This window comes from Hoplias malabaricus, chromosome 2, assembly GCF_029633855.1.
Source record: "Hoplias malabaricus isolate fHopMal1 chromosome 2, fHopMal1.hap1, whole genome shotgun sequence".
Taxonomy (NCBI): domain Eukaryota; kingdom Metazoa; phylum Chordata; class Actinopteri; order Characiformes; family Erythrinidae; genus Hoplias; species Hoplias malabaricus.
Window position 1 is genome coordinate 56,154,440 of NC_089801.1, and position 19,547 is coordinate 56,173,986.

Genomic DNA, 19,547 nt, shown 5'->3' on the forward strand with positions numbered 1-19,547 from the left:
CACGGGTCAGATCTCCTCTGCTGACCCATCCATCATCTACAGCTCCCTGGGGGTCCTCAGTACGGTGATGGGCTGGAGCCAGGCCCAGGCCATGACCATTGTACAGGCCCTGATCAACTCAGGAAAGATAAAGGTATCAGCATCCTAAACATCATCAGCATCAGCAACAGCTTCATCAGTAACATCAGGATCCTCACAATCATCAGAATCTAAATTATTTTCAATTAGTCTCTCTCTCTCTCTCTCTCTCTCTCTCTCTCTCTCTCTCTCTCTCTCCCTCTCTCTCTCTCTCTCTCCCTGGTGGTGGTGTGTGGTGTGGTGTAGTTCAACACTCCAGAATCCTTCTTGATGTTAGGGACCGTAGCGAGTGGAGTGCCCTCCTCCATCTTCTCTGCAGCCGACCCGAAATTGCTTAAGGAGACCGTCCAATCACAGAGCTTCGTCAACACCATCGTTACGGCACCCAGTGTTATCCAGCAGAGCATCGTCAACCAGGTACAAATACACTCACATACACACACACACACATTGCCCAGTGTTGTGTTCCTCTGTGTGACGGGGTCCACTGAGGTGCTGGGGTCGTGTTGTTGTTGGTGGCGTTTGAGTACAAATTCAAACCCTGATGTCTCTGTCTCTGCTGTAGATCATAAAATTCAACTCCTCCTCTGACGGGATTGTGAACAATATTCCGAACTCCATGGCACCTCAGATTCCGAGGAATGCCCTGCTGACTCTATCTCCAGCGTCAGCCACGCTACTCAATCAGAAACAGTGGCAATACCAACAGGTGTGTTTCTCTCCACTCTGTTTTACACCAAAATAAAATAATAATAATACATAAATACCTTTCCTAAATATTCTGGGGGAAAATACTTTCTAATACAGAGTGGTGAGTGTGAGGGAGTGGAATTATACTGTTAGGGAAGCAAGAGGTGTCCTGAGAAACACCTGTATCTCTGGTGTGTGTGTGTGTATGTGTTATTTGTAATGTTTTATTTAAACTGAAGACTACCTCCTCACATCTACATAGATGCATTCAGCTGTAAATAAACACTCTGCAGGTTTGTAAACTCCAGCTGTTTAAACTGTAAATAAACATTCTGCAGGTGTGTAAACTCCAGCTGTTTAAAACTGTAAATAAACACACACTGCAGGTGTGTAAACTCCAGATGTTTAAACTGTAAATAAACACTCTGCAGGTTTGTAAACTCCAGCTGTTTAAAACTGTAAATAAACACACACTGCAGGTGTGTAAACTCCAGATGTTTAAACTGTAAATAAACACTCTACATGTGTGTAAACTCCAGCTGTTTAAACTGTAAATAAACACTCTGCAAGTTTGTAAACTCCAGCTGTTTAAGCTGTAAATAAACATTCTGCAGGTGTGTAAACTCCAGCTGTTTAAACTGTAAATAAACACACACTGCAGGTGTGTAAACTCCAGATGTTTAAACTGCAAATAAACACTCTGCAGGTTTGTAAACTCCAGCTGTTTAAACTGTAAATAAACATTCTGCAGGTTTGTAAACTCCAGCTGTTTAAAACTGTAAATAAGCACTCTACGTGTGTAAACTCCAGCTGTTTAAACTGTAAATAAACACTCTGCAAGTTTGTAAACTCCAGCTGTTTAAGCTGTAAATAAACATTCTGCAGGTGTGTAAACTCCAGCTGTTTAAAACTGTAAATAAACACACACTGCAGGTGTGTAAACTCCAGATGTTTAAACTGCAAATAAACACTCTGCAGGTTTGTAAACTCCAGCTGTTTAAACTGTAAATAAACATTCTGCAGGTGTGTAAACTCCAGCTGTTTAAAACTGTAAATAATCACTCTGCAGGTGTGTAAACTCCAGCTGTGTAAAACTGTAAATAAACAGTCCGCTGGTGTGTAAACTCCAGCTGTTTAAACTGTAAAACAAAACACTCTGCAGGTGTTTAAACTTGATAAAGTTCTCTGCTGCTGTGAGTTACGTGAGTGAAGGTCTAAATTAAGCAGACACTGAGTCAGCGGTTTCACACTGTGATGGAGTGAGGGGCATGTCCTCAACAGCAGTGACCAAAAATGAGTGACTTTAATCATGAGTAAGCTTCACTTAATCCGTGTAAGACTGTGTGTGTGTGTGTGTCCAGGTGATTCTGTTCTTTGACACAGTGGCTAATGCAGTAAATGTAGACAGGTGAGTATATCCAGCTAAAACATAAAATACTCTCCAGAACTGTTTCTGTGTCTTCAGGGTAATGTATTTATTTTGTGTGTGTGTGTGTGTGTGTGTGTGTGTGTGTGTGTGTGTGTGTGTGTACAGCATCTCGATCCAGGTTCTGCAGGGTTTCACCTGTACTCGAGTGAAGTCTTTTGACTCGGACAAGGTGATGAGTTTAATTCATGCCTGCCAACCTCGCGGCAGTACCAGGGTTCCCCTGCAGGAGTCGCAGGTGAGCAGCAACCCACAACTCCTTATATGACCATTCAGCCACACCTCCTTATTACCATAATTTGTGGTGTGTGTGTGTGTGTGTGTGTTATATGGAGTGTAAAACTGATTGTGCATTATGTGTGTAGTGTGTGTGTGATATGGGGTGTATAATGAGTGTGTATTATGTGTGTGTGTGTGATATGGAGTGTATATTATGTGTGTGTGTGTGTGTGTGTGTGTGTGTGTGTGTGTGTGTGTGTGATATGGAGTGTATATTATATGTGTAGTGCGTGTGTGTGTGATATGGAGTATATAATGAGTGTGTAGTGTATGTGTGCGTGTTTGTGTGTGTGTAGTGCGTTTGTGTGTGATATGGAGTGTACAATGTGTGTGTGTGTGTGTGATATGGAGTGTATAATGAGTGTGTATTCCACAGCTGACCTGTATGAACACCTACGTCAATGTTGCGAAGGTGAATAATTTTGCACTGTACCCTGCGGAGCTGCTCCTCTACTTTGAGTATGTTTTCTTTTAGTGTTTATACACACACACACACACACACACTCCATGTTCAAAGCCCTGTCCTGAGCCGCTGAAGCTCACCCTCCTTTCTCTGTGTGCTCAGTTACTCTCAGGTGGAGCCCTCCCTGTGCCGGGCGTACTTCTCCGCTCTGGGGGGGGCCGACCTCAGCGTGTTGTCCAACACTCTCTCCTTCAGGAAGCAAGTCTTGCTCAGCGGAGCCCTCCAGTGTCTGGTCAGTGCTCTCCTGCTTTAAACCGCCCCCTGTGTCTTTGGATTGGTTTTTACAAAGGGCATTCTGTCAGTGGCCGAGGGGTGGGGGGTTCAGTAGGGGCTCGGAGTAATCTGCCTTCGACTTGTTTGTAGGATTAATCTCTGTGCAGCAAAGTTTCTCATTTCTCAGTGTGAGAAATACCATGTGTGACGTGTGAAATTTCTCACTGTGTCCCTCTCTCACTCTGTGTCTTTTTGTTTCTCTCTCTCTGTGTGTCTCTAACCCCCTGTGTCTCTCTGTTTGTCTCTCTGTGTGTCTCTCGGTCTCTCTCTCCCTCTCTCTCTCTGTCTGTGTGTCTCTCGGTGTCTCCCGGTCTCTCTGTCTCTCTCTCTCTCTCTCTCTCTCTCTCTCTCTCTCTCTCTCTCTCTCTCTCTCTCTCTCTCTCTCTGTGTGTGTGTGTGTGTGTGTCCTGCAGGGTGTCTCTGGGCTGAATGTGAGCCGTCCTCAATTGGAGGTGTTGGGAAGTCTGGTGTGTCTCCTGAACAGCTCCTACATCCTGAACTCAGACGTCTACGTCCTGGAGAAACTGGAGCTGTGTCAGGGTCTGTCCAATGACCAGAGCAGCGCGGTGGAGACCGCCCTGCTGACCAAGAACACAACATACGGGTACACACACACACACCCCATACACACACACACCCTATGCACATACACACACACACACACACACACCATACACACACACCCCATACGCACACACAAACTCCATACACAAACTGCTGTGAGGAGATGATTAACAACCGTGTGAGCTGTGTTCTCTCGTGTGGCATAGATCCATCTGTCTGCGGATGTTGGATTAGTTCTGGATTGCTGCAGGTCCCAGAGGAAATGAGAAGAACTCCATCACTCCAGAGAACACTGTTCCACTGTTCCATATCTGTAATATGTGTTTGTGTGTGCCTTAGATCTCCGTCCAACTGGAACGACACCACTCTGACCAACCTGGGCTTTCTGCCTGTCTTCCTGTCCTCCAGCTTCTGGTCCCAGTTCAGCAAGGTTAGTCCTCCACTCTGGACACTCACCCTCACCTGTCTTTACCCACGGACAGATTAGTCCCCTCCTCCTTTAACTACGGACAGATTAGTCCCCTCCTCCTTTAACTATGGACAGATTAGTCCCCTCCTCCTTTAACTACGGACAGATTAGTCCCCTCCTCCTTTACCTGCAGACAGATTAGTCCCCTCCTCCTTTAACTATGGACAGATTAGTCCCCTCCTCCTTTACCTGCAGACAGATTAGTCCCCTCCTCCTTTAACTACGGACAGATTAGTCCCCTCCTCCTTTAACTACGGACAGATTACTCCCCTCTTCCTTTAACTACAGACAGATTAGTCCCCTCCTCCTTTAACTACGGACAGATTAGTCCCCTCCTCCTTTAACTACAGACAGATTAGTCCCCTCCTCCTTTAACTATGGACAGATTAGTCCCCTCCTCCTTTACCTACAGACAGATTAGTCCCCTCCTCTTTTAACTACGGACAGATTACTCCCCTCTTCCTTTAACCACAGACAGATTAGTCCCCTCCTCCTTTAACTACAGACAGATTAGTCCCCTCCTCCTTTAACTACAGACAGATTAGTCCCCTCCTCCTTTAATTATGGACAGATTAGTTCCCTCCTCCCATAACTACAGACAGATTAGTCACCTCCTCCTTTAACTATGGACTGATTAGTCCCCTCCTTCTATTCCTTCTATTCTAGTCCTATTCCTGCAGTTGTTGATGATGTGTTTAACATGTGTAATTAACACTGTGTGTGTGTGTGTGTGTGTGTGTGTGTGTGTGTGTGTGTGTGTGTGTGTGTGTGTGTGTGTGTGTGTGTACTTTAACAGAATGATAAGATCCTGTTCCTGAGGAGGTTTATTCCACGCCTCAGAAGATTTGGTTTCTCTCGAAGCGTCATCTACAACATTATGCGTCAAGCCGGACAGTCGTCCAAAAACCCCAACAAGGTTCGGACCCGAAGCAGAAGAGAGACAGGTGAGGCCCAATTCCCACCACAGCTCAGGGTTTACAACACAGCGCCACCTACCTTTCAGAGGAAGAGTTAAACTCCAGTGATGAACACACCAACATCCATAAACACAACTCAAACCTGTCAACTAAATCACATCATTCTGGAGACCAAGGGTGTGGTTCGAACAACGTTTTAAAAATACAACACCTACAACTTCTCACCTCTGTGAGCTTCTTATTCACATTCTTATAGCCGCAAACAGGGGCTAGACTCACACTCTCCACACAACATTAGAAGAGTGTGATTGTCTTAAACATCTCTGTTCACAGCAGCGCTTACATTAAAGACCTGTTAATACCTCTGTGCTGTAAACAATGCCTAGGTCCTAGACATGAACCCTACACTTACTCCGTATCCTGACATTACCCCCCACGAATGTAACAACACATCGCATCCAAGCAGACCATGATGACTGTAGCTCATCCACAGTCAGATGAACATGGATCGAATTTTTAAATATTTTCTGACGCTGCATTTAGACTTTGCTGTGTTCCACACGAGGCACCCTACTGTTTGAAAAAAGGGCACTTGACAGATGACGAAACTATGCTGTGTACTACACAGTTTGATGTTTGATTTACAACCCTATTCCCTTTCTTCTTTACCCATGGACAAATTAGACCCCTCCTCCTTTACCCTCGAACAGATTAGTCCCCTCCTCCTTTACCCACAGACAAATTAGTCCCCTCCTCCTTTACCCACAGACAAATTAGTCCCCTCCTCCTTTACCCATGGACAGATTAGTCCCCTCCTCCTTTAACTACAAACAGATTAGTCCCCTCCTCCTTGTCCGTGGTTAAAGGAGGAGAGGACTAATCTGTCCATAGTTAAAGGAGGAGGAGACTAATCTGTCCATTGTTAAAGGAGGAGGAGACTAATCTGTCCATTGTTAAAGGAGGAGGGGACTAATCTGTCCATTGTTAAAGGAGGAGGGGACTAATCTGTCTGTGGTTAAAGGAGGAGGGGACTAATCTGTCTGTAGTTAAAAGAGGAGGAGACTAATCTGCCCATGGTTAAAGGAGGAGGAGACTAATCTGTCTGTGGTTAAAGGAGGATGGGACTAATCTGTCCGTAGTTAAAGGAGGAGGAGACTAATCTGTCCATTGTTAAAGGAGGAGGGGACTAATCTGTCCATTGTTAAAGGAGGAGGGGACTAATCTGTCTGTGGTTAAAGGAGGAGGGGACTAATCTGTCTGTAGTTAAAAGAGGAGGAGACTAATCTGTCCATGGTTAAAGGAGGAGAGGACTAATCTGTCCATGGTTAAAGGAGGAGGGGACTAATCTGTCTGTGGTTAAAGGAGGATGGGACTAATCTGTCCATGGTTAAAGGAGGAGGGGACTAATCTGTCCATGGTTAAAGAAGGAGGAGACTAATCTGTCTGTGGTTAAAGGAGGATGGGACTAATCTGTCCATTGTTAAAGGAGGAGAGGACTAATCTGTCCATAGTTAAAGTAGGAGGGGACTAATCTGTCCATGGTTAAAGGAGAAGGAGACTAATCTGTCTGTGGTTAAAGGAGGATGGGACTAATCTGTCCATTGTTAAAGGAGGAGGGGACTAATCTGTCCATTGTTAAAGGAGGAGAGGACTAATCTGTCCATAGTTAAAGGAGGAGGAGACTAATCTGTCCATGGTTAAAGGAGGAGGAGACTAATCTGTCTGTGGTTAAAGGAGGATGGGACTAATCTGTCCATTGTTAAAGGAGGAGAGGACTAATCTGTCCATAGTTAAAGGAGGAGGAGACTAATCTGTCCATGGTTAAAGGAGGAGGAGACTAATCTGTCTGTGGTTAAAGGAGGATGGGACTAATCTGTCCATTGTTAAAGGAGGAGGGGACTAATCTGTCCGGAGTTAAAAGAGGAGGGGACTAATCTGTCCATTGTTAAAGGAGGAGGGGAATAATCTGTCCATTGTTAAAGGAGGAGGGGACTAATCTGTCTGTAGTTAAAGGAGGAGGGGACTAATCTGTCCATTGTTAAAGGAGAAGTGGACTAATCTGTCTGTAGTTAAAGGAGGAGGGGACTAATCTGTCCATTGTTAAAGGAGGAGGGGACTAATCTGTCTGTAGTTAAAGGAGGAGGGGACTAATCTGTCCATTGTTAAAGGAGAAGTGGACTAATCTGTCTGTAGTTAAAGGAGGAGGGGACTAATCTGTTCATTGTTAAAGGAGGAGGGGACTAATCTGTCTGTAGTTAAAGGAGGAGGGGACTAATCTGTCCATTGTTAAAGGAGAAGTGGACTAATCTGTCTGTAGTTAAAGGAGGAGGGGACTAATCTGTCCGTTGTTAAAGGAGGAGGGGACTAATACCTCATCACACCCTGGAGAGTGAGGTGAAACTCACCCTGCTAGTCTTCACACTGCTTCAGTGTTATTTACTGCCCTCAGGACCTCAGTGTTACGTCTCATCTTCTATAGGGCAGTGCTGTTTATTTAGTACAGTGTCTCCCTCACTGCACCCAGGCATTGGGATCCACACACACATTACATTTACATTTACATTTATGCATTTGGCAGACGCTTTTATCCAAAGCGACTTACAAAAGAGGATCTAACATTCGAACTACAGCACAATTTATACAAAATACTTTACATTGAGTGCAATATGCCAGGAAGTAAATAAGTGCATTAAAGAAAGACTTTCAGTGCAAAAGATACTCTCGGAAGAGCTGGGTTTTCAATGATTTCTTGAATGCAGAGATGTTGCTCTGATGGTGCTTGGAAGCTCGTTCCACCAGCGTGGTACCAGAGATGAGAATAGCCTCAATTGACCTGTACGGGGGGTTGGTCGTGTTAGTTGGCGCTCCTTTGAGGAACGGAGAGGGTGGGCGCTAACGTATGGTTTTAAGAGTCTATTGAGGTAGATGGGAGCAGAACCAGTGAATACTCTGAAGGCCATCATTAGTGATTTAAATTTGATGCGAGCAGCTAAGGGTAGCCAATGCAGCTCAACTAATAGGGGCGTGACATGTGCTCTTTTTCGTTGGTTGAAGACCAGGCGTGCTGCAGCACACAAAAGGGATGGTGCCCCCTGCTGGACCCAACTCCAGCACCACACAGGCTTTTCGAGGAAGAGGAAGAGGAGGTCTCCCATCTGAGTCCTGGCCCAGTTCTGCAGGCTCATGTACAACATTAAAGTCTAAAGGCTAAAGGCAGCAGGGTCAGGAGAATAAACACTTAAAGACAGATTAAATATTAAAGCACTGTGGAAACTGCAGGTTGCTGCTGAAGTGGGTGTGTCCACATCCTTCTGGACATTAATCTCTAATGGAGCTGTTGGGAAAACACAAAATGCAACATTATACTGTAACACACGCATGCTGGATGCTGTGTACAATCTGTACAAGGAACAAGCTGAAATGGTATGCCCTGGAGCAGCTGCACATGAGCCTAAGCCTAAACTCACTATGCTCAATGCTGAGAGTCCACCAGAAGGGTGTAAAAGCCCCAAGCCACAGTCTGTGGAACTGTGTCCTGTGAAGTAATGGAGCTTCGAAAGGCTTCTAAGTCTATCCTCTCTATGTGCCACTCTCCAGTCGGTTTGGGCTGGAAACTGGTTAAAGTGTCTTAGTGTAGTTTGCTAGGCTTTCTCTCTCACTGCTCATTTCCCTGCATTTCCCCACAATTGGCTTTCCCTTTCAGCCAATTTCCAGTTGTTTGTCAGTGTCAGGTGTGTATCAGAGCTCTCTGGCTGTCGTATTTGCATTAATTTGATCTCTCTCTGTGTTTCTCTGTTGTTTTTCAGGGTGTACGGTGGGGTTGATCACTCAGGTTCAGGCCAATGATGACTCTTTCCCATTCGGTTATGATGCGATACAGTTTAACGCGTGTTTGAGTGCCCAGGTGCTAAGAGACAATCTGGCCGCGATAGCAGATAAAGCAATGGGCAGCGACTATCAGAATGTCATCCTGGACAAATACACCCAGGTAACAGTTTGGAACTGACATCACTGTGTAGAGAAGCTGCAATATTGGGGACCTATTCATTGCTCAAACACAAAACTCTGATAATAACTGTGAAGTCTGAACTCTTTTTTTATCAACATTTGTAGTCCTTAATTAGACAGGGTAATGTGAACTTTATAGCTCACTAAACATTATTTATGACATACAGCCCACTAGGTGAGTGCAGAAACCAGTCTCTATTTAACCATTACATATATGACATTCCATTTAGGAAATTATTTATATAATGCACACTGAGGAGATAGAAACTTAAAAATATTAAATGAAATTTGAGAATATTGAATGAATGTCTGAGAATATTGAAATAAACTTGAAAATATCGAAAGAAACCTAAGAAAATTTAATGAACTTTAAAATATTGAATGAAACTCAGAATATTGAATACAATTTGAGAATATTGAATGAAACATGAAAATATTAAATGAAACTTGAGAATACTGAATGAAACTGAAAAATTAGATGCAACTTAAGAATATTAAATGAAACTCTGGAAATATTGAATGAAACTTGAGAATATTGAATAAAGCTTAAGAAAATATGATGAAAGTCTGCGAATGAAATTTGAGAATATTGAATAAAACTTAAGAATATTGAATAAATGTCTGAAAATATTGTTCAGCAACACTTTGCAATAATGTAACAACCAGCTAATGGCTAGCAATGCTTCCAAATCTATATAGGTGTGTGGTGTAATTCCTTGCAAAGATTTATTTAATGAAATAAAGTCCTTGTTTGAAATTTCATGTGTTCACAAGTGTTTCTGTGTCCCAGGCGTACCCAAACTCCATCAACGACATTGTTCTGCAAGCTCTAGGCCCCGCCGCCTGCGCTGCCACTGTAGCCCAAATCAGCTCCTGGAACATCACCAAGGTGGACACCCTGGCAGCACTCTTCAAGCCTTCCAATGGAAATTGGAACTCAGATCAGGTCTCAATTCCTTTATACACTTTATTAGGGTTTAATTCACAGTGACAGTGTTTAAATCCATCCTTGAGTAAAAGTATTATTACTCTGTTAAAAGTAAAATTCAGAGTAAATGTACTTATGTATGAGCGAGTTCCAATGACCACAGCCCGGTCAGACTGAAGGGCTCAGAGTGTGGGGCTGAGACTTTTACTGAGGTCCAGATTTTACCTGGAGTAACGGGACTTTTCTGAGGTCTGGATATTACCCGGAGTAACGGGACTTTTATTGAGGTCTTGATATTACCTGCAGTAACAGGACTTTTCTGAGGTCTGGATATTACCCGGAGTATCGGGACTTTGACTGAGGTCCGGATATTACCCGAAGTAACAGGACTTTTCTGAGGTCTGGATATTACCTGGAGTAACGGGACTTTGACTGAGGTCCAGATATTACCCAAAGTATCAGGACTTTGACTGAGGTCTGGATATTACCCGGAGTAACAGGACTTTTCTGAGGTCTGGATATTACCCGGAGTAACAGGACTTTTCTGAGGTCTGGATATTACCTGGAGTAACGGGACTTTGACTGAGGTCCAGATATTACCCGAAGTATCAGGACTTTGACTGAGGTCCGGATATTACCCGGAGTAACAGGACTTTTCTGAGGTCCGGATATTACCCGGAGTAACAGGACTTTTCTGAGGTCTGGATATTACCCGGAGTAACAGGACTTTTCTGAGGTCTGGATATTACCCGGAGTAACAGGACTTTTCTGAGGTCTGGATATTACCTGGAGTAACGGGACTTTGACTGAGGTCCAGATATTACCCGAAGTATCAGGACTTTGACTGAGGTCCGGATATTACCCGGAGTAACAGGACTTTTCTGAGGTCCGGATATTACCCGGAGTAACAGGACTTTTCTGAGGTCTGGATATTACCCGGAGTAACAGGACTTTTCTGAGGTCTGGATATTACCCGGAGTAACAGGACTTTTCTGAGGTCTGGATATTACCTGGAGTAACGGGACTTTGACTGAGGTCCAGATATTACCCGAAGTATCAGGACTTTGACTTAGGTCCGGATATTACCCGGAGTAACAGGACTTTTCTGAGGTCTGGATATTACCCGGAGTAACAGGACTTTTCTGAGGTCTGGATATTACCTGGAGTAACAGGACTTTGACTGAGGTCCAGATATTACCCGAAGTATCAGGACTTTGACTGAGGTCCGGATATTACCCGGAGTAACAGGACTTTTCTGAGGTCTGGATATTACCCGGAGTAACAGGACTTTTCTGAGGTCTGGATATTACCTGGAGTAACGGGACTTTGACTGAGGTCCAGATATTACCCGAAGTAACAGGACTTTGACTGAGTTCCGGATATTACCCGAAGTAACAGGACTTTGACTGAGTTCCGGATGTTACCCGAAGTAACAGGACTTTGACTGAGGTCCGGATATTACCCAGTGTAACGGGACTTTTACTGGCTTTAGGATATTACCCATGACTTTCACTGTACCAGGCTGATGTACTGTTTTTGTTTTTTTGTAGATGACAGCAAAAAAGACACATTTGTTTGTTTGTTTGTCCTCAGATAAACGCATTGATCAGTAGGTATCTGAGTGTCAGTGGGAACTCCCTGGGCAGCGTGGAGTTAAATGCCATTAAAGGACCAAACCTCTGTGAACTGAACCTGAACATCATCAGCAACATCAACTACACCAGCCTTCAGTGAGTAACAACACTGGGGTTAATTTATACAAACCAGATTCCAAAAAGGTTGGGACACTAAACAAATTGTGAATAAAAACTGAATGCAATGATGTGGAGGTGCCAACATCTAATATTTTATTCAGAATAGAACACAAATCACAGATCAAAAGTTTAAACTGAGAGAATGTATCATTTTAAGGGAAAAATGTGTTGTTTCAAAATTTCTTGGTGTCAACAAATCCCAAAAAAGTTGGGACAAGGCCATTTTTTACCACTGTGTGGCATCCCCCCTTCTTACAACACTCAGACGTCTGGGGACAGAGGAGACCAGTTTCTCAAGTTTAGAAATAGGAATGCTCTCCCATTCATGTCTAATACAGGCTTCTGGCATTATCTTGTTGAAAAATGCAGGGTCTTCCCTGAAAGAGATGACATCTAGATGGGAGCATATGTTGTTCTAGAACCTGAACATAGTTCTCTGCATTAATGGTGCCTTTCCAGACATGCAAGCTGCCCATGCCACAAGCACTCATGCAACCCCATAGCATCAGTGATGCAGGCTTCTGAACGGAGCGTTGATAACAACTTGGGTTATCCTTGTCCTCTCTGGTCTGGATGACATGGCGTCCCAGAGTTCCATAAAGAACTTCAAATCGTGACTAATCTGACCACAGAACAGTCTCCATTTTGCCACACTCCATTTTAAAAGACCCCTGGCCCAGTGCAAACGTCCGAGCTTGTGGAGCTTGCTTAGAAATGGCTTCCTCTTTGAACTGTAGAGTTTCAGCTGGCAACGGCAGAGGGCACGGTGGATTGTGTTCACTGACAATGCTTTCTGGAAGTATTCCTGAGCCCATTCAGTTATTTCCTTGAGAGTGGCATTCCTGTTTGAAGTGCAGTGACGTTTAAGGGCCCGGAGATCATGAGCATCCAGTAGAGTTTTACAGCCTTGACCCTTATGCACAGCAATTGTTCCAGATTCTCTGAATCTTTTGATGATGTTGATGATGATAACTTAAAAGTCTTTGCTATTTTACGCTGGGTAACACCATTCTGGTATTGCTGCACTATCTTTCTGTGCAACAATGGTGGAATTGGTGATCCTCTTACCATCTTGGCTTAAGAGAGACACTGACACTCTGAGAAGCTCTTTTTATACCCAATCATGTTGTCAATTGACCTAATTAGTGTTAATTGGTCTTCCAGCTGTTTGTTATATGCTCAATTTCCTTTTTCCAGCCACTTATTGGTACTTGTCCCAACTTTTTTGGGATTTGTTGACACTGTGAAATTTTGAATCAACATATTTTTCCTTTAAAATGTTACATTTACTCAGATTAAACTTTTGATCTGTCATCTATGTTCTATTACGAATAAAATATTGACATTTGCCATCTCCATATCATTGCATTCAGTTTTTATTCAAAATTTGTTTAGTGTCCCAACTTTACATCCGGTTTGTACAGTCAGACATTTATTTTGTCTTTAATGTTATTGATATCTACATATCTCTTACTTAGCTGTATTTGATTTTAATATTAGTTTTTAGTGTGGTGACAGAGGGTGGTTTAGTCCATGCTAGAGAAGGGTGGGTGGCACAGATATCACACTCTTCACTGTTAATGTCCAGGGCGGCTGCTCAATAGAGTAATTATCTGCTGTCCTGTTATAAAAGAAACATTTTGTTATGTAATGATTAACTACATATTTGAGATATGAGTATGTGACAAATGTTAAATAATGGGCAATATCTTAAAATATAATGAGAAAAATTAGCTATAATTTTTTATCTATTACATTGTAATTTATACATAAATAATTTATATAATATAAAGAGAGAGAGAGAGAGAGAGAGAGAGAGAGAGAGAGAGAGAGAGAGATGATCAGCATGATCCAATACGCCACAGCCTAGAAATATCTAATAATGTATTATAAGTGATTGTTGCTGATACATCTGTGTTTGGTCTGTAATGTAACAATAGGTATAATGTAGCTTATATCTGAGCACAGTAGATCTGCAGTTAGTCTGCTATTTGTTTTTAATGTCTATTAAAAATGACTGATTTTCACAGACTGTTGACATACTGCAGTGTGTGATAAATTGTATTGGAACAATTTGACAAACAGTGCCACCTAGAGTATATTTCAGGAGCCGCCACTGCTTTCTTATCATTTAAAACAACTACTTTATGAGCAGTAGGCCACTGGTTTGACATGAACATGTGAACCATCACAAGTGTTTGATTGGTTTTGGCAAAAAACAGGGAGTTGCTAGAATGGTGCTACAAAGGAAACACTCTCAGGGGAAACAAAAGCGGCATTCACACAGCAGGTAAAAGTGCACATATCCGATATGATTCTTCATGGTGACTCAGGTGTGTCATTTTTGTGGATGGAACAGCACAAACTTTTTAAAAATCTTTTACATGTGGTATTGAGATCCGACCCATGTCTGATCTGGGGCAATGTGACTGAACGACCAGATCAGATTTCATGTGACTTTAACGTCACTCCGGCCACTGCGAATGATCTGTGGATTCCAGTCCAAAGTATTTTAGTCTTACATTGAGTTGTTTAGGACGTGGACGTGGACGTCATCCACTCAAAGAATTACATTTTTGTAAAACAATTGGGAATTGAAAAACATGACATTCTTGATCCAGGCTCCTGTCTGACATTCATGAGATAATAAAACTTGTGGAAATTTGTATTAGGGATTTATAGAAAACATACACAAGAAGAGCTTCTTTCTTAGTCAGTCTTAGTCATATATGAGTTTAATTTTGTCTGTGGATCATGGTCTGTGGATCACTGTCTTTTGGAATGAGTTTGTGTTTTCATCTTCTTTCACATCTTCAATTTAACCTGTGTTTTTTATGTAGAAATCATTTGGAATAAAGAAAATTGTGGTTATGCAAAACTCCCTCATTTCAAAAAGTAACCGAGAGAACTTTCCTTCTGATCGGAGCTTGAAGCATCGCCCTTTCGTGAGTGGGGGGTCAGTTTAGGAGAATCACCTGTTCAGACTGATGTCAGATATAGGTCACATTTTACAGACAGTATGAACAGCAAAACAATAAAAATCCGACTTGAGCCACCTTTTCCTGCTCTGTGACACTGGAATGACATACAGTAAAAACACCAAACCTAGTCCCTTCACCAGAGCCACACAGCAGTAATTTCTCAAAATCAGAATAAGAACTAACTTTATTTATCCCATTTATGTAAAAGACTAACCACTCTAATAATAATAATTAAAGCAAAAAAGGAGAAATGTGCAATATTTACACATTTAAACTCTTAAAAATACAGTTATGTGGCAGTTCTGCTGATTTTATGTGTTTTTCAGGAATGCGAATGCTCTGAATGTGACGACCTGCAGTCCGGAGCACCAGCGGGCTTTATTCCTCATCGCTCAACAGGCCTTCGGCAGCAATAACGTCAACAGAAGGAAACGAGAAACCACCACGGTGTCTGCCTCTTCTTTCCAGCTCATCACCAACTACCTGAGTAAACACACGCTCTTAGATTTCACTGTCGGGACACAGCCCCCTCTCTGTTTGGTCCTTTTTAATTTTTCAAAAATGGGTTGTAAACACAAGCTGTTCTTTCTGAAGACTCGTGATGACAGATTTACTGGGAATGAATGGTGTCCATTAATTCCTACTGAAAGTAAAACAATGTGCTGTTACATGCTGCAAACTTTGGCGGCAAAGATTAACTGAGTCAGGTATCGACTCATTGTCATTTAAAAGAACAAATGCTGAAAGCGGGTGCACTGAACTTGGCTGTTTAGACAGGGGGAGAACACTACTGCAGGGTTTGGACCAAAGCAGGTCACAGGCACTTAATTAAGAAATAGAACTGTGTTCCACTGTGGAGAAGAGGGGGTGTGTCTCTTTAAATGTTATCATGATGTACACAAACACAGACATAGCCATTAGCATACATGTTAACCCAGTCCTGTTGTTGTATTTCTAGATGGAGCTGACCTTGCTTACGTCCAAACTCTCGCAATGTCCAACATCAGCATGGACTTACCCACCTTCATCTCTCTGAACACCAGCGTGGTCAATGTAAGTCTCAGAGTCTTTGTGTGATTACTCACCTGATCTTCAGTTTTAGAGCTGTTTGTAGAATTTGTAAGGCCCATTTTTTAAACAGTGAGCTCGAGAACAATGTAGTTACTTATGCTTCAGTCCGGGGCACCAGTGGACGAAGGTACCAATACTAGATACTAGATTTTCATTGCCAAAGAAACAAGAGATGTTTATCGTTCTCCACTGAAGTCTGAACAGATCCTCCAGAGGAAGGGCATGAGCGTGGAAATGTTGGTCAGAGTGTAGTATTATATTGTAGTATTATATGTTTATTTGTGGAGTGTTTGAATTAAAAATCTCGTAACCTTGCTTCCCACCCCAACCCCACCCCCCAAAAAAAACTTGCAGCTGTCTGTGTGTGTTTGAGTCTGAGATTGTGTTTGTCTCTGTCCTGTTTTAGGCCTTGACGGTGCCTCAGGTCGTAGGCTTGTTGGGGAATAATCTGCCTGCTCTGGTCACTTACGTGAATTCCTCAGTGGTCCAAGGTTGGATCAGTCGTCAGCCCCAGTCCGAACTGGACCAACTCAAACTTGGACTCACAGGAGGAATCACCACCAACTCTGCCACCACAGCGAACACTGCAGGGTCCGCTAACATGGCCTCTATTTCCACAGCCTCAGTTGGAGGAGGAGGAGGAGGAGCCTCGGTGGGGACCGCCTCCACGGCCAAACCCTCAGGTAAACACACCCACCTCAGATCAGCTTTCTGTGCTCTGCATCTCAGCAGAAGTTTCACTCACAGGCATTTCCTAAAGCTCCCTTTAAAGTAGCAACACATGTCTTACAGGAGACATGTCTCTGCCTCCTTTGCGATGTCTCTGCCTCCTTTAAGACATAGTAGCACAGACTATGGCTAATCATGGTCTTTATACCTGATCAAGGAAACAAAACCAGTTCGTGGGTTACCTCCGGGTGCTCCGGTTTCCTCCCACAGTCCAAAAACACACGTTGGTAGGTCGAATGGAGACTCAAAAGTGTCCGTAGGTGTGAGTGTGTGAGTAAATGTGTGAGTGTGTGTTACCCTGTGAAGGACTGGCGCCCCCTCCAGCGTGTGTTCCCGCCTTGTGCCCTGTGATTCTGGGTAGACTCCACCTGAAGTGAAAGAAGTAGCCACCACCATTTCAACAACTTAGCTAAAAATGGAAGACCACCTACAGCACTACAGGCGCAAGTGTCCAGAGTCTTATCTCTCTCTCTCTTTCTCTCTAGGTTCAAGCTCCAGCGTCCAGCCCTTCTCCAGGCTGCAGAAGCTCCTCCTATTGGCTGTCGTCATGGCAACCATGAACCCAATACACGGATGAGCTCACAACGTGAAGATGAAAGTCATGAAGAAAGTGAAGACGATGAAGATGAAGATATTTAAAGGACATTTAAACTCATGTTAAACTCTTTATGTCTCCTCTGATCTCTCAGGAATTCTCTGTGAATCCAGAGCTGTGTTTTCTGGTTTATTCCGGGAGGATTTTAAACACATGATTAATTTATCCCATTTCTCCTGATAAACTTTCTCAGTCTTTCAGCTCTGTCTCTCCTGAAAGTCCCTGCATTATCCAGAGCATCGGCTGATTTTAATTATCCTTAATATCCAGTTACATTAATTACATCAACTAATGATGAATTACATCACTAAATAACCCTCCCCCTCTCTCTCTCTCTCTCTCTCTCTCTCTGGAGAGCAGGTATAATCTCCTGGGTTTTTTTTTCTGTCTGTCAGATCCTGCTCCTCCCTGTAATTTGTTTATCCACTCTAATTTTCCTCTGATATCATCCATGACTCACTCCTCAGTAGGTCATCCTTTGCTCTCCTTTACCCCTCCCCACTGTGTACTGTGTGAGGGTGTGCATTATAAACACAGTCTGTGTGTAATTACGAGATTAAAGTTTAATAAAGTGGCTACAGCTGTCCTTTAACTTTAAAGAGCTCATATCACTGATAAGAAGTGATGTCATAACCATCAACATTATATATTCATTCATGTCCACACAGACCCACCCATTCCGTCTATATCAATTTAGTTCCTCCCATTCTGTCTATATCAGTTTTCAACATGGAGCACTTTTTGAATGAGAGACAATCAGAACAGAGGTAATTTACATATAAGACGTGCATTTGTGTTGATTTGTTTACATATCTAAAAAGATTATTGTATATATTTAATAAAAACAAAAATCGTACACAGTGATGATTTTAAGAAAGATGTTTATTCAGAGATTAATAAAGTAACATTATGTAATATTACAGTGTGGGGTTCACACATGATTCAGCACAAAAATAGATTAAAACACAGAACCGTTCTTTCTCTGGAACTGGAACCGGATTCAGACAGGGTCAGAGAGTTTAATAAAGGTGTATAACACCACCCTGCGCTGTTCTACAGCTCCGCATTCAGAGTGATGAGCCCAGAGTGGGGTACAGGGCTGGTAAAGAACCGAAGTGTAAACACAGGTGTGGCCACTAGGGGACGAACCTCTCCATATACTTGATCACTCAAGATTCTTGCAGGTCGTAAGATTGGAACGTACACGTCAACAGAGTCGAACCCTCCTCAGATCTGTTCCTCTTAACACCAGTGCACCCCCTAGTGGACACTCAGATGAACGAAGGCTAATGATAACCATAAACACATGCATATGTTGATGTTACTGTACTTGAATATAACCTTCAGAAATACACGGTGGAGATTTAGAGTAAACACTGCTCATGTTTATAAACTAAGAGCAAGAGTGTTATAAGCGTTTATAAACCCCAAGAAAGGCTCTGCAGTTAGAGCAGCTGTGTTTAACATCTCTCACACGATCAACACAGAACGGGATCAGACAACAGCCCAGAAAACATCTGCAGAGTGAGAGAGACAGAGAGAGAGGGAGGGAGGGAGAGAGAGAAAGAGGGAGGGAAGAAGAGGGAAGAGGGGTGGGAGGGAATGAGAGAGAGGAGGGAGGGGGATGATTGGAGGAGAGACAGAGACCAGCATGAGCTTGTATACGCAGTGAACTATGGAGAATATTTTTGTGGATTGGGATCGGGAAATGTGGAAATATCTGGCAACCTCTGTGTGTGCGTGTGTGTGTGTGTGTGTGTGTGTGTTACCCGAAGAAGAACAGTCCTCCACAGAAAAGATAGGTGAGGAGTCCAGCTGAATACTCCACGATTGTGACAGCTGTGTGTCGACAGATGGGACACGTCACCTGCACAGGGCTGTCCCCAAACGCTGTACACACACACAGAGAGAGAGAGAGAGAGAGAGAGAGAGAGAGAGAGAGACAGGGACAGAGACAGAAAGAGAAAGGGGGGGGGGGATTAAACATCGTTAAAATCATGCTAAGCTTAATTCACTAACTGCTATTTTAAGGCAGACTACGATTGTTGGGAACTTCAATTCTCTCTGGTTTGTTTACTTTCTGAATCTTTTAAGGTGGAGCGGTGTGTGGGAGTAAATATATATCTATTTTAAGATTAAAATGACACACATTCCTCTTCTAAAACTAAATTTACACAGAGCAGCTCCTCCCTCTGCCCTGCCTCTTATTCAGAGCGACTCAGAAAGGCACTCAGTTTTCAAAAAGAGTGTATATCACTCGCACAAAAATAGGTTAGGGTCCAAACACCCTCTGACCTCAGACCTGGCCAGAACAAGGGCCAG

At 43.1% G+C, this 19,547-nt stretch overlaps 1 protein-coding gene across 3 annotated transcripts in view; it reads left to right on the forward strand.

The window, feature by feature from the left end:
* The window catches only part of LOC136686512 (uncharacterized), a 44,312-nt gene extending 26,017 nt beyond the window's left edge, over positions 1-18,295 (forward strand). For all 3 annotated transcript variants that reach the window (XM_066660335.1, XM_066660336.1, XM_066660337.1), the window contains 17 exons: positions 1-133; positions 325-495; positions 644-787; positions 2,130-2,176; positions 2,303-2,432; positions 2,850-2,932; positions 3,039-3,168; positions 3,623-3,813; positions 4,113-4,203; positions 5,039-5,186; positions 8,966-9,147; positions 9,958-10,113; positions 11,689-11,825; positions 15,157-15,317; positions 15,789-15,883; positions 16,308-16,584; positions 17,116-18,295. The exon at positions 1-133 is cut by the window's left edge and continues 83 nt beyond it. In XM_066660335.1, coding sequence (XP_066516432.1) covers positions 1-133; positions 325-495; positions 644-787; positions 2,130-2,176; positions 2,303-2,432; positions 2,850-2,932; positions 3,039-3,168; positions 3,623-3,813; positions 4,113-4,203; positions 5,039-5,186; positions 8,966-9,147; positions 9,958-10,113; positions 11,689-11,825; positions 15,157-15,317; positions 15,789-15,883; positions 16,308-16,584; positions 17,116-17,207 — 2,368 coding nt within the window. In that variant the 3' untranslated portion in view covers positions 17,208-18,295. The remainder of the gene's footprint in view (positions 134-324; positions 496-643; positions 788-2,129; positions 2,177-2,302; positions 2,433-2,849; positions 2,933-3,038; positions 3,169-3,622; positions 3,814-4,112; positions 4,204-5,038; positions 5,187-8,965; positions 9,148-9,957; positions 10,114-11,688; positions 11,826-15,156; positions 15,318-15,788; positions 15,884-16,307; positions 16,585-17,115) is intronic.
* The last annotated feature ends 1,252 nt before the right edge of the window (positions 18,296-19,547 follow it).